The sequence below is a fragment of the Carettochelys insculpta genome, chromosome 4, assembly GCF_033958435.1.
Source record: "Carettochelys insculpta isolate YL-2023 chromosome 4, ASM3395843v1, whole genome shotgun sequence".
NCBI lineage: Eukaryota > Metazoa > Chordata > Testudines > Carettochelyidae > Carettochelys > Carettochelys insculpta.
In genome coordinates, this window is record NC_134140.1 from 48,563,770 (window position 1) to 48,579,289 (window position 15,520).

Below are 15,520 nucleotides of genomic sequence, written 5' to 3' on the forward strand. Positions count from 1 at the left end.
GATGCAATAAATTTCTTCATCAGTCACTGAACCAATGGGAGGTGATGCCAAGTTGTGAGGACCTCACATACTGCGTATGACGACATTGGTTCAAGTGATCATTAGTTAATTCAGTTTAAACTGGAAGGATAAACAAAAATAAATCTTCAACGAAAGTCCCTCATTTCAAAAGGTCAAAATTAAAACCAAATCAATCAATCAGGGAAATAGACTTGACTGAAGAAGAATTCAAAGATCTGAATGTGAGGCTTGAAAGTAAAAATCAAAGTTGCAGAAATAATCTGAAGCCTATATTCCAAGCAAGGGGGGAATCATAGGAAGGGTCGCAGACCAGATTGGATGAACAAGCATATGAAAACAGGTTATTCAGAGAAAGCCAAGAATGGATGGATCAGCATGGAAAACTACCTCTTTCCAGCCAAAACGTGCAAGAAAAAAGTGAGAACTGCCAAAAGACAGGCAGAGTTGGTTCTTGCAAAGGAAATGAAGATTTCTAATTATCCCAGGAGGGAAGCTCTGTAATAGCTTTTCAAGGGGAGTAGAAGGGCCAAAAATCCAAACTGGTTTCCAAGATTGAGCTTGGTATGTTTGTGGGAGGAATGGTATGATGACACTGTTTTAATGGCACATGGTGCATTGAGAGCTTGAAACAAGTATTTCCAGCAGCCAGAGATGGGATATGAGACTGGGAGGGCTCCAGGTTATTACAGAGAAATTTTTCCAAGGTGTCTAGATAGTGGATCTTGCCCAGATGCAGTCATATTTGGGGTTGAGAAGAAGTCTTCCTCCTTTTTTCATGCTTTCCTCTGCACCATGGGGCACAGATTACCTACTTGTTTGAATTACATCATACAGTGGATTCTCTTTAATTTTAAATCTAGATTACAACCAGAGGTTAGGGATCTATTACCGGAATGGGTGGATGACATTCTCTGACCTGCAGTGTGCAGAATGTCTGACTAGATGATTATTATGGCCCCTTCTTGCCTCACAGTCTTTGAGTCTTGATGCATCCTTGACTCCTGCAGAATCCATGTACCCTCACTATTATGTTCATTCTGGCAGCTGCCCCATCATAACAAGGAGGCATCCATGCTCAGTAGTGAAGGGGACTCCCCTCAAGACTTGATCCCTGTGCTCTCACCAAACTAGAGAAGTTCACACTGGGAGTGAGACCAACATATGCCTTGTCTGCTTGGTGTATATATATACCAGTCAAAGCCAAATCTGTCAGGTAGTGGAAGTAAGTCTCACAAAGGGTATTGTGTACAGGACACCATATGACCTAGAAGGATAAGACATGAATGGACTTATGTTCCTTTATGGGCTGGAAGCTATCATTTGACAAGTATGCTTTGGTCTTGACCGGGTCAGTCTGATAAATTGCATAGTCTGTGTAGGAACCAAAACCGGAGACTTTTCTATGTTGATGCAGAAACCCAATGACAGAAGATCAAACAGTAAACTAGTTGCCACTAATATTTCCTGCTGAGATCTCCCCGTAAGTAGCGAGATGCTGAGGTTAAGTGAAAACTGACAGACATCTGAAGAGGGCTGCTACTACAGGGTATACTCTTTGTGAATATCATTGGTGCTGCAGCAAGGCCAAATGGCAGCACCCTGTATTAGTAATGATTCAGGCCTACCATGAACCTTAAAAACCTTGTGTGTGGGGCCAACTTCCATGTGGAAGTAGGTATATTGAGAGCTGTGAACCAGTTGAGCCTGTTCACTGGGGACAGGATGTCTATCCTGAATTCCTATTTATGGATGAAGACTGAGTTTTGTGAATTCCTAGATGGGTCTCAATTCTCCCTCCCCCTTCTTTTTGTGTGTGGGTGGTTGGAGAGAATACTTGGAGTAAAAACCTTTCCATGGTCCATACTACTTCTACTACTAAACCCTTGAACTCTGAGTGGAGCATAGATCATCTGTAAGTCCACTCCACTTCACTGTCTTGGGACAAAACTTCAAGCTGACTCCAGGAGTACCCCAGTTGTTGTCCTTCAGTCTCAGTACATCTTCTCCATGTTGTTTGAAGTCTCTCTCTTTTGCGTTTTCCTTGTGGGTCCCATTTGAGAGCTTGGTGGACTCTGCTGGATGATGGTTTTCTGAGAGTGTGGCCTAGCCATCCCCACTTTCTTCTCGAGTTCAATGTCAACTGGTTCTTGTCCTGCTCTGTTCCAAAGCTCCTCATTTGTGACAAAGTCTTGCCATTTGATGCAAAGGATATATCTCAGGCATCTCTTATCAATGTCTATAGCTTGTAATTTGAAGACTTTTTCCTACACCACGTCTAGCATCCCTATAAGAGCACACTATTCATGTTTGTGTTGAAGATCCGTAGTTTCGTCTTCACGGATGGATTTAAAGACAAGGGCTGGTTTCCAAGTGGAGCTGTCCAACAGATACATACTTCTGGCAAACCTCATCCCCAAAGATGCTACCATGGAACACATTTGGGAACACACCAAAACAGCCTGGGAAAAAACCTGCTATAAGACATTGGGAAAGAGGACAAGGTATCGCAAAGAATGAATTCCAGCAGAACCTCTGAGAAAAGTGAAGGAACAAAAGGACAGAAAAGCAGCAGTCAACAACAGCAAAACAAGAGCAGCCAATGTGGAAGCTCCGAGACTGTATTCAGAAGCCAACAAAGAAGTTAAAGGCTGTAAAATGGGACAAGAAGAACTTTGTGGAAGACCTAGCACAGCAAGTTGAACAAGGTGCAGGACAGAGAAATATTAAAGAGCATGTTAAAAGTGCCCTCCTCTTGAATGAGTATCTTCTCATGAGAATTGTCCACGAAGTAGGATAGATAAATAATTATTGGAGGCGACAGGGGGAAGAATTCAGTAGAATAGCTTATCTGAATGATAACAGAGAGGTAGCCGTGTTAGTCTGTACTCCAATTATATTAAGCACCAGCTGTGTGTTATCTACCAGGCTTTGTAGAAACTGGCTAGATGGACACTATATTGACTGCTGAGGTTCACAGTTAGTATATGTGACATCAGAGTAGGTTTGCCCTCTTGAAAGTCCCATCAAAAGCATTTGTTAATACGAGGTTGAAAAAAAAGGGGGAATGTTCTTACTCTGCTGAGTCCTCCGCCACTTCCATGGAGATTCACCGCTCTTTGGTGATAGACACCTAACATGTCAGTAGTGTTTTGTACAGCTGTGGGCTGTTATTTCCTCCTTGGTACAAGACTGTAGATTCTCACTGAGTAGAGAGTTGCCCTTGAATCCTTTCAAAAGGCAAATCCTTTCCTGGAGATTGGATTTCTTTGGGGAATCCATAAGAGCAAACCTTCCCTGCTTGGGTGCATGACAGCTACTGCCATAGACAGTGAGGTCCTGACTGATGCATTGACTGTAGCTTGGAGAGATGACCTGGGGTAATCAATTTCCCTTTCTCAATGAAAACTTGAAACTGAGTCTTATGCTCCTGTGTAAGTTTATGAATTCTGCAAAAACAGAACAGTTAAAAAGTTGTATGTAGAAATCAATGTGTAGCAGTTAGTTATGTGGAATCACAGGCTGGTTGACATGAAGATATTCCTATCTTGTATGTTGAAGCATTTAGTGTCATTGTCAGATAGAGTGGATTGGGTTTGAAGCTCTTGATCCTTTCTGAGGCAGCCTGGATAACCGATGAGTTTGGGACACGGTTGTAAACAAATACTCTGCTCCCTTGCATGAGACATAGTGTTTCTTCTCTGTCCTCTTTAGAGGGGAACACACATTGCTGCTTTATTCCACACAACCATAGCAGGCTCCAGGGTAACCACATTAATAGGAAGCACCACCTTGCTAGGCTCCATACCTCTGTAGAATGTTTAAAAGTTTGCTAAGTGTCTTCTGTACCTCCTCTAGTGAGACCTGGAATATACTGGAAACCCTCCTTAGCAAATTCTAAAATTGTATACAATCACCTAATGAAGACGTTGAGGGCAGCATAACTGCCTCAATGGGAAGATGATCAAATTCTTGTTGGAGCCAGTGGTTTCATTAGTTCCAATTGCTCTTCCCTCCTCTGTCAATTCCTGAGGAAATGTGATTGCTGATGGAAACATACAGTTTCTGGGTAATACACATATAGATCCCAGTGGTTAAGACCAGTGAAAGGAATCAAATATTGGCTGAGATGCAGCGGACAGGTGTTCACAACATTCTTCTTTCTGAGGTTTCTTCATGCTATAAAAACTCCATAGCTTAGCAGTTCCATAGCCACTATTTTTCTGCATAAAAAATCCAGGGCTGGTGTTAGGGGGGTACCAGAGTGGCCTGGGACATTATAATATAAAGACAGCACAAAGCTGAATTGCTCAGTCTTCAGTTTCAGCTCCAGCCAGTAGGGGGCTCATGGGCTGTAGTCCTGTGTGGCAGAACTTTGGCTTTCAGCCATAAGCCCTAGCAAGTCTAATGCCACCCATGCTTGGCAGACTTTCTGAAACCTACCTGAGACTCCCCAGTGGGCCTCAGAGCCCTGACTGAGAACCACTGGCATTGGGTACCACCAGTTCTGAGCTGGGGAACCTGATCTATTAGAGCAGAAGAGCAATTGCATGGATCCTCTTTCTGGACTAACCTCCTGCTTTGGTCAGGGAAAAAGCTCCCTCACATTGTCATCTGATTTGCCAGAGGAGGTGAATGTAAGTTCCAGTGCAAATAGTGCCATGGATTTTGGGATTCCCCCATCTGAACTAGAGAAGTCAGTTTGGTGAGAAGTTCAACCATCATAGTAAGGGGTGCTTAGTGTTTATCCATAACAGTATTTTTCCGAGGATGGCCCCACTGCTCCGATGGAAGGTGCTTTATTCTTTGGAACTCAGGGGATGGCATTGGGTCTCTTGTGGCTGCCTGAAGTTCTGGTAGTGGGGAATCACTCAACTTGCAAAGTGCTGGAGAAGAAATTTTCCTCTTGAAAGAGGACTCAGAAGGTGCTCTCTTCTTTCCTTTTAAGAGTGCTTTTCATTCTCTTGCCTATACAAGGAAGGAGTACTTCATTCTATTCCTTTCAGCACAAGCCCAAGGTCCCTCTCAAAGGAAGCATGCTTCTTAGTATTTCTGACAATTGTACAGGGGGATCTGCCTACTCTGGGTCAGACTGGGGTCTCGCTGACTCTTCTCTTGAGCAATGCATACTGGTGCCTGTGTGCATGTCTACTGTGTATTTGGGAGAGTTTGTTTGTCTGTGAATGTGTGTGTTCAAGAACTCCTCCTAAACGGCAAGAGCTAGGACTATGAAATTTGATATGCAGCTTCCTCTTAATCATAACTTAAAGCAAGGTAATGGTTTGGTTGTGCCAGGACAGTGGGATGTGTTTGGAAAGCAACTTTTTCATACAACAGAAAGAGAGAGTTGTGCTAAGGGGGCTGCAGAGAATATGGGAAGGAAAGCAGGGACATTTATGCTGTACAATAACCAGGCAGGGCAGCAAGGGGACAGAGATGGGGACCGAGACACCCATTGGAACAGCATGGGTGCAGAAAGAGACGGCTATCTATTATATATTTGAGAAAGTTGTCTGTGTCCCCCAGGTGGGGGACATACCCCACCCTCCTGCTGTAGTGGCCACGGAGAGCCACTTCTCACCTAGCCCCAAGCTGCTGCAGTGAGAGAGTACTGGGAGAGTCTTCTCTCACTGACTTAAGTTGCATAGTGCGCCTGTCATCCCCAGTCCCACTCTAGAGCAATGACTGAAATGAAAAAAAAGAACAAAACTTAGCAATATCAGATAAATCTTCTAGTGTACAGATATTATACATACATATTCACGATATGCATTCTTTGCATAACATCTGTATATTTAGGATATATAATACTTAGTACAAATTAACTATAAGTCTTATAGCAGTTATATAGCCTAAACTGGCCTATATCTTTTCTTATAATCCTGTTCTCGTATGCTAAGTGTCCCATAACGCCTTGCATTTGCTGAAACGTGTTTTGGCTTAAGTAAACATGGAAACTCAGGACGAGGACAGATGATTGTTTTACCATAACTGGTAGGGAGCTACTCTCACAAAGATCAGTATCTGGAGTATCTCACAGGAAAGGTGTAAGAAAAATGAGTATTCTACCCTGGTACAAACATAAGAGGTAACTTCATGCCCTTTAGTACTTAGTACCTAATACATTTTTTCAGGACACAGTGATAAGTGGTACATGATGGAACTGGAAAAGTTTCAGAAAAGGGCAGCAAAAATTATTTGGGGTATTGAACTGCTGCCATAGAAGGAATGATTAATAAGATTCAGGCTTTTCAGCTTAGAAAAGAGACAACTAAGGGGGATATGACAGAGGTCTATAAAATTATGACTGGTGTGAAGAAAGCAAAGTTTAATTAGTTCTTCTCATAACACAAGATCTAGGGATCACCAAATGAAATTAATAGGCAGCAGATTTAAAACAAAAGGAAGTATTTCTTCACAGAATACACAGTCAATTTGGGGAATTCTTTGCCAGAGGATATTACTATTAGCCAGGAAGGGCAGGGACGATGTCCCTGGCCTCTTGTTTGCCAGAAACAAGCAACTGACAGGGGATTGAATACTTGATGACTGCCTGTTCTGTTCATTCCTTGTGAGGTACCTGGCATTGGCCACTTTCAGAACACAGGATATGCAGCTAAATGGATTATTGGTCCAAGCTAGTATATTTTTATGCCATAGACCCTGTTGAAAGTGAACTAATTTTGTTTTAAAATTAAATTTTGGTATTTTAAAACTATTCAAAGGATTTTTAAAAACATTTTAAATCAACCAAGAAACTAAAATACTCACAGATTTCCGGGTGGTCATGAGCTGGAACCTGGCTTACTCCACACAGGCCTTTCCAATATGCCACTAGCATTTTGAGATCCTTTTAAAAGGCTTATTTGATTGAACCAACTATTAACACAGCTGGCTGAGGTTTTAATCCCAATCCATAGCACCCAAATCACATAAATCCAAAGAAAGCAAACAAGCAAAGGATTTTAAAAGAAAACACTGCTACAGATAGATTTTCACCATACCCAGAAAAAGCATCTCACACATAAGCCTATTATAACTCATCACCACAAAAATGCTCATTAATAGCACTTCAAGAATATTTTTAACCTGCAGTAAATTTCCTGAGTCTATCATAAGAGATTCTCATTTCCAGAAGACATTTTATATTCAACAAGATACCCCAACAGGTTAAAAATATTGAAGATAAATCAAATAATCAGTTTAACAGATGACAATTCTGTTGAAAAGAAAGCAAAAGCTACTATGCAATGCTAGAAAGAGCCCAAATCAGTCATGCACCAGCCCACATTTCTCCCCACCTCAGGCAGCTGGTTGCTAGAGTTATCTAGAGCCTCCAAACTTGGGGTCTCAGCTCTGATTTGAAGTACCTCTTCTGTTCCCATACTGCTAGTGGAGTCTTGAGACTGCAATAATGAACTTGCACGATCTGATACTGTTTCGTCTATAGCAGAATCACTATTTAACTAAGAGAGGGGAAAAAAGTGAAATATGTCAGTCATTGACTAAAACCATCTAAGTTAGAACAAGAAATTAACTGAAGTTCTTCTGGAAATAGTGAGCGTCAACATTAAGTATTAATGTTTATCTTCACTTTACAAAAACCACATATTAATGAACTACTCTACAGTGCTACTCAAACCATTATGTACTAATCTGCAACATTTAGTTTTCCTTCAAAAGGGAATTTAAAGTGATTTTTTGTTACACAGAATACATTTCCTATTTTGTTAATAAAGACTTTGTGTTTCTGAAAGATGTTAGATTGAAATTCCTTGGCACAGGCGGTGGTAAGATTTTGCTGAGACGTGTCACAATTATGACTACCTCCAAGGATTTGTTTCTTTAAGTTTATAAAGAGTTTTTTCTTTTTTTCAAATAGCTCTCCCTAAAAGGAGGAAAGTAGTAAAGAAGATGTTTCCCAGCCAATGTCACTGTAACAACAAAGTGATGCTGAGTAGGTTCTCTCTCTTCCCACCCCGATATTGCTTTTGAGGTTGTCCAACTAGGCACAGACACCTAATGCAATTGTAATAGTTACATTAACAGCTATTTTTGTAGTAACCCAAACTATTTTTTTTAATTTAAATATGGATTTGGTTTCATTGGTGATACCAATATAAGGGCCTTGCATACTCCAGAATCCTTATTAAAGGGCTCAGTTATTTGATAAGTACAATCTGTATTGAATTTCTTGGTTAAATTGTATTTGTGCCATATAAATATATTCCATATACCTCTTATATATCCTTCAGATATATCACTTTATCTATGTCAAACATAAAGGTCATATGCACTCCGGCAAACCTCAGACCCTAGAATATATTATGATTGCTATGGGTATGCCTACATCGCAATTAAATACCCATGGCTGGCCTACATCACTTGACTCAAACTTGTGGGGCTTGACTTGCATGCGTGGTGTAGACACTTAAGTTCAGGCTGATGCCTAGGCTCTGGGACCTGAAGGTCCCAGGTACCCTATAAGTCCCAAATCTCAGGCTCCAGCAGCAGGAGAAAGCTGACAAAAGCCAGCTTCAGGTGTTTATCTGCAGCGTAAACATATGCTATATGAAGAACATAGGATAATACATGGTTTTAAAATAAAAGTTGTCATTTCTCCTGGTATCTGCAGATCTACTCCAAAATCATCTGGCTCTTTTTAAAGGGTTTTTAAAAAACATACTTGATGGTAAAGTTATTATTTCTGTGCTATCACTTCATGTACACATTATTCATTCAGGCTATGTCTACACTAGCCCCAGAACTTCAAAAGGGGAATGATAATAAACCTAATCAAAAGATGCTAATGGGGTGCTTCCATGAATATGCAGCACCTCATTAGCATAATGGCAGCCACAGCACTTCGAAAGTGCCGCTTTCAATCGCACGCAGCTCATCTACATGGAGTCCTATTCGAAAGGACCCCACACACTTCGAAATCCCCTTATTTGGTTATAGGACTAAGGGAATTTCAAAGTATGCAGGGTCCTTTCAAAAAGGGCCCTGTGTAGATGAACTGTGTGTATGTGTGACTGAAAGCAGCACTTTTGAAGTGCTGCAGGTACCATTATGCTAATGAGGCGCTGCCTATTCATGACAGTGCCTCATTAGCATATTTCAATTAGGTTCATTATCATGCCCTTTTCAAAGTTCTGGGGCTTGTGTAGACATAGCCTATATGTTTTTTTCACAGATAGGTAAAGGAGACAATTTTTTTTTTTGTAATGAGAACACTTATGTTTACTTGGATTAATATTGTCATAGTTTTATTAAAATAATAAAAATAAAGAGTTGCTTTAGTGTCAATAGCTTGCGATGAGGATACCTGTTCCCAAAATAGTACCACGACCTTTAAATTTGGACTTGAGAACAAGAGGGGAGCAGGCTTTAGATACCAATAAAATTTCCATAAGTTATCCAATTGCCAAAAAGTATACTACTTAACCTATTTTCCAAGTTTAAAAATGAAAGATATTTGGTTGCATATCAACATCTAATTGCTAGAGAAGACTATAACAAGAATGTCACTTTTATCCTAGAAGAAAAATTACTAGACAAACAATGTTTGTGTTTTCACATTACAAGAACATCTAGATTATTATTGTAGATTTCTCTAGTATGAATATTTAGACCAGCAAATATCTGCACTGGAGAAAACTTAATTTAAACCTGTGCTAATTTATATAAATGAGAAATAAACAGGAAGTGGTATTGCATTAGTCTATTTTACAGAGTATATAATAAATGAGAATGGAACAGATGAGCAATTTTAAAGAGGAACACTCTCATAATTCCTATAAAACCAGCTGCTGTTTTAGTTATTTATTTTTGCACACTGATTATTTAACTTGCAAATGATAGTCCAAGCTTTCTTTTGCCAAATACTAAAACAAAAGAAAAAAAACTTCTTCTATTTAAACCAATATAATGTTTATAATGTTTGAAAAAACTTTGTACTATATATGTAAAGAACATTGTTGGAAGAAAGAACAAAGCACTGAAATCTCAATAACATATCTGATACTGATAGAGGAGCTCTTTCGCTGAGCTGAGATTGTGAACTCATTTCATAGGCTTTGGAAATGCCTCTCCAAAAGCTGAACTACACTAATGTATCTGTGTCCAAGGCTTTCAATGATTATGGGTGGGAGCTGTAACCAGTATTTGCTTCTAAAAGATGCAGATGAAGAGTTGAATTTGTAGCTGGAAGATTTTATAACAATGGCATGAAAAATGTTCTCTGAAAATATCTATTGATAGAACCATTTAACTAAAGCTTAAATAAAACTGGGATATAAATGGGTTCTTCGGCTTACCATCTGTGATCGGGATAATATCTGACTTGCTGTCAGTGCCGCTTCCTCTTCTGAGGACTCATCAGTATCCTCTTGATTAGTCAAGTTCAAGCTGGGTGTGCTACCAGAATACTGACATTCCTGAAGGGAAGGTGTGTCTCCCTTGTCAATACTGTCAAGTGACCGCCTACGGACTCCCCAGTTGAAGTTGTCCATACTTTCACCCTGTTTAAAAAACCCAAAGTTTTTGCTAGACATCTCAAATATATAATAATGAAATGATTACATCAAGACAACACAGAAGACACAGGGAAACTGAATGCACTGTGAACAGAGTTTCAATCAGCCCTTCAATTTTATTGAAATTTTAAATATATTAAGTAATGATTTTACTTAAAAGGCTTAAGATATATGGCAAATGACCTGCAATTAGCATAAAATGAAACACAATTCTCAAATTTCTCTCTTGGACATCTTGTATTGGGATCTCACTAAGGATATAATCTATAATCATAATTATACCAATATTACATATATCTGACTATTAAGCTCAGACTCACACACCACAGACAGCAACAGATTAAACACGCCACTGCACCAGGCTGCAACTTACCTGCAGCTCCTGGTTAGCAAAAAGGAAAACACACATAATTAGAAAGAACGAGGACAAACATGTAAGATTCTCTATAACTGGGGGAAAAGTTCTATTATATATGGTTTGCCAACTGTAGAAGACTGATTCAAGCTCTGGAAAAAGCTTTAGTCAAAAGAGCTGAAATTTCAACATTTTTATGTAAACTAGTTATGAACGGTTGAGACAAAACACTCAAAACAACATGTCTACAGTACATTTTCCTTCATGTAACAGGTAATACAACTGTTTAAACAAGCAATGAATGAAATATTTCAACTTCAACACAGATGAAATTTTAAATTGACTTTAACTGTCCACAATCAGTTGACAAAACGTATGAAGTCATAATTGCAATCAGATTGGAGGAAAACTGACATTTTTAACTAGACTTTCTGAAGAATATTAAGTACTTTTCAATATCAATATTTAGAAGGGGATCCCAAATATCAGTGTGTGGATAGATCCTCCCTTTTCTCATTTTTCAATTGAGCTTTGAAGGATGGTGTGTGGTTTTGCACCTTAAGTGAAATCTATATTTTAGTCACCATTTTTCCATTCTAAGTGGACAGGTAAGATCTTTGGCTTCTTCTGGGGCCTTGATCAATTCTTCAATAATAATATAGCCAATAAGATTAGTTAATAATGGTTCCCTCACCCAGCCCAAAGGTCTAGTCCCCTCAAACCTGAAAATACCAAAGTTACGCCAGCAACTGGTTGTCTTTCATGGAGGTTCAAAATGTTATCACTATGAAAATTATTCGTATTTTCCAACTTTTTTCAGGAATTTTGTGTGCTCCAGAGAAGCAGAGTATTTGCATGCAAACATAAATGAAGAGTTAGGGATGAAAGCACTGAAAACATCCTTAAACTAATCTGTTTTTTCCCCCTCAGACTGCTAGCATTTAAGTATTAGCAAAAAAGCACACAGTATATTTTAATACAAACTGTAATATAAATTTCCATAATGTCACACACAAAAGTGATGTCCTAAATGTAAATGTTTTGGCTATGTCTATACTAGGGGAAAATTTCGAAATGGCCATGCTAATGGCCAAAATTGGAGAATACTAATGAGGCGCTGAAGTGAATATTCAGCACCTCATCAGCACGCTGCCGGCCATGGCACTTTGAGAGTGCCGCATTTTGCTCGCTTGCAGCTTTTCTACACAGGAGTCCTTTTCAAAAGGACCCCACCAATGTCAAAATCCCCTTACTCCTATTAGCATAGTCACTGCTAAGTTCTCCCCTAGTGTAGAAGTAGCCTTTGTGTTTTTATTCATTATCCCTATATGTTGTATATTGGTAATAGGAAGCGCACAATTTGACATAACCATGAGTGGTTGAGCTAGAATAAAAAATGGCTGTATTTCAGTCTGATTTCTTAAAACTGATATTGAACCACATTTTGAAGTTCGGTTTAGCTTGGAAAAGCAAAATTCACACTGCCCCAAAACCTTCTGTTTTTCAGATGTTAACATTATAGGGCAAGCAGTTGTGGCTTTTCTATTGAGTCTTAGTTCTTTCATATGTATCTTGTCTCAATTCATTCTATTCTTAATTCAACTTGGGGGAATCAGACATAGAAAGATGTGGAAGGCCACAGAAAACCAGCGTTCTGGGCTGATGTGTGTGGGTATACATGAGCTGGACAAGTAATTTGTCACAGGAATACGAGAAGCAGCATAAGGGAGAGGAAGTGTATGGCGCTGGAGACCTTGAAGGAAGGGAGAAGAAACTGAAGAAGTCAGGAAAGAGGAGATCTGGAGCCTGGAACAAGAGAGAGAGAAACTAGAGATGGAAAGAGAGAGCACCTCAAAGTTTAGATAAGTGTCTAGTCTTTTTGGTGCTATTCTGAATCTAAAAATCTTCCAAGGTTCTCCTATTAGTAATGTAATATTTTGTAGGCTCTATAATAACCAGACACAACAGGGTAAGTTACAGAGGCTGTGTCTAGTCTAGAGAGTTTTGTCAACAGAAAGGGCCTTCTGTCAACATAACTCAGGGAGCATCTACAAATACAAAGCATTCTGTCGACAGTATTGACAGATCTCTGCATTTGTCTCGACAGTGTTCTCTCTTGAAAATTTGAGAAGTAATGCTTCTGTTGACAGAAGTGCAGTGTAGACACTTCTGTCAACAGAGAAGGCTTCTGGTTCACCAGGCAGCCCTGTTTGCAGAGCTTCTGGTCAGCCATTCTGTCAACAGAGAGCAGGACAGTTTGGCTGCTCTCTGTCAACAGAGCAGATTGCTCTGTTGATCTGCTTTTGGGCATAGATGCACTGTTGACTAAGTTTCTGTTGACAGACGTTACTGTCAACAGATGCTTCCAGTGTAGTCTTAGCCAGAAAGTACTGATCTTTTTTTCATTCATTCATTCTTTTTTAAACTCCGACACCCGCTTTTGGTGGTCAGATTAAGACCTTCAAATTATGATGTGTTCAACACAATGCTTAACTTAAACAGATCATGATGCACAACTGGGGACTGGAGGCTCTTCCACAATGAAAATAATAACAATGTTAACTTTTAAACCTTTTAGCACCCAATTTTATTACTCCAGCAGAATGGAAAATGTGAAAAATCAAACCATCTTAGTCAAACAGTATGAACAGCAAAGGTAAGAGCAGCTTTACAATGTAAATCTTGCGTGAATGACAATTCATTGAGATACGATTCCATTTTAGTATATACTATTACTATCTTAATAGTTGAAATTCTGGAAATGTAGAAACAAAGGAGTGCCTAAGATTGCAATGATTTCCTAATATGCTATTCCATTTGTCAACATTTTTCATCTTACCAGACAGCATTCTTACACAGTGGGCATTACTTAACAGTCTTATGGCACCATTGCCAGCCCCCACACCTATCCCAGCTGCTATGTCATGTCACCCTTGCCCATCAGGGTCCCAGCTGTTCACCATTCTGGGTCCAGTGTCCCCAGTCCTGGCTTCATACCCACCATCCATCTTGGAGAAGCAGGTGCACAAGAATAAGGGAGCTGGCTTTTGGCACCCCCTACTATTCCAAAAGCTCAGTGGCACGTAAACACTTTACTATCAAAATTTTTATTTCCCTGGCTACAAAACATATTTCTTCAGAATAAGTGAACAGTTAAACCTTACTTCAGAATGACAATTGTTGTCCGCATCTGACATTGCAAAATTTTTAGTTAAGGTTTTGTTTTGATGAGAATCAGTGATGTTATGGAATTTCTGCCCGATCCTTAATATTATAACATAACCCAGCTTTTAAAACATTCTAAAATACATCTATATAGTAGAAATTCCAAAGATCTCACCTCTGCATCTTCCAGCTCAACATCTAAAAAGTCAAAATCTTTAAAAACTCCAAACTGTTGTTCACTGGCATTATCTTCCACAGCCATATCCTCCTCTAGAATTACTTCTTCTGTTGTTGAAATTAGGGTAGTTTGTTGGTCCCCAACCTCCAGGTCTTCATTAGATGAAAATACAACCTACAGAAATGGATAATAATGGAAATAAACATGGCTTAAGTGATGTTAGGAAACATACAGGGAAGCCTATGAGATAAAATATACAGTATTACGAGAAGCCTTTACTCATAAAATATATACATCTCCAAGAAAATTACATAAGGAACCGAGAATTGCAAAAACTGAATAAGAGGGGATGAAATCCCCAGGATTTTATTCCTGTATCCATGAGATATATAAGGCCAGAAGACACTGTTGTGATGATCTACTTTGACCTGCATAACACAGGTTACAGTGTTTCACTCAGTAATTCCTGTATTAAGCTCAATAACTTCTGCTGAAACTAGAGCATACCTGTTAGAAAGATATCCTATTTTGATTTAAGTGATGAAGAATCCATAAAAGATTGTTTTTATCTGTATTGCAACTGCTGTTCTTTGAGATTTGGATACAGACCCATATTTCACTCAGGCGTGCACGTGCCTAGTCCTCTAAAGCCAGATCACTTTACTTAGTAGGACCTGTCAGAGAAGCACTCACAAACTGTGACCCCTGTAGCATCTCCTCTGCCAATATAAGGGTGGTGCCATCCTGAATCCCTCTCTGCTTCTTTGTGCCAGAACTAAAGACTGGAGATGTCAATGTAGAGAGGATGGAGTGCAGGATGTGAAATGCATATCTGTACCCACATCTTGAAAAACAATAAATTTCAATACAGGTAAGTAACAATCTTTTCTTCTTCGAGAGGTTGCAGATGTGTATGCCACTCAGGTTACTCACAGGCAGTTCTGACAGTGGGGTTCAGAGCCTACATGAACAGTGGCATCACAACTGCCCTCACAAAGCATGCATCTGATCTAGACGTTGCAGTAAGAGCATAAAGACTGGTAAAAGTATGCACAGAAGATCATGTAGTAGTCGCGCAAATGACCAGTACTGAACCAACTCTGAGAAATGAGACTGACATTGCTTGGGCTTTTGTCAAATAACCCCATCAATTTCATGGAGACATAGTCTGAGCTACTACGTACATTGTGATAATACAGGAAGTTATGCACCTGGAAGTTATCTGTTTGGAAACCAAAACAGATCTTTCATGAGATTCTATTAGGA

General features: G+C 39.5%; 1 protein-coding gene across 8 annotated transcripts in view; it reads right to left on the reverse strand.

The window, feature by feature from the left end:
• The window catches only part of FRYL (FRY like transcription coactivator), a 352,830-nt gene that overhangs the window by 39,679 nt on the left and 297,631 nt on the right, over positions 1 to 15,520 (reverse strand). For all 8 annotated transcript variants that reach the window (XM_074992742.1, XM_074992743.1, XM_074992741.1 and 5 more), the window contains 3 exons: positions 14,252 to 14,428; positions 10,338 to 10,541; positions 7,320 to 7,484 (listed from right to left, as the gene is read on the reverse strand). In XM_074992742.1, the coding sequence (XP_074848843.1) occupies positions 7,320 to 7,484; positions 10,338 to 10,541; positions 14,252 to 14,428 (546 nt within the window). The remainder of the gene's footprint in view (positions 1 to 7,319; positions 7,485 to 10,337; positions 10,542 to 14,251; positions 14,429 to 15,520) is intronic.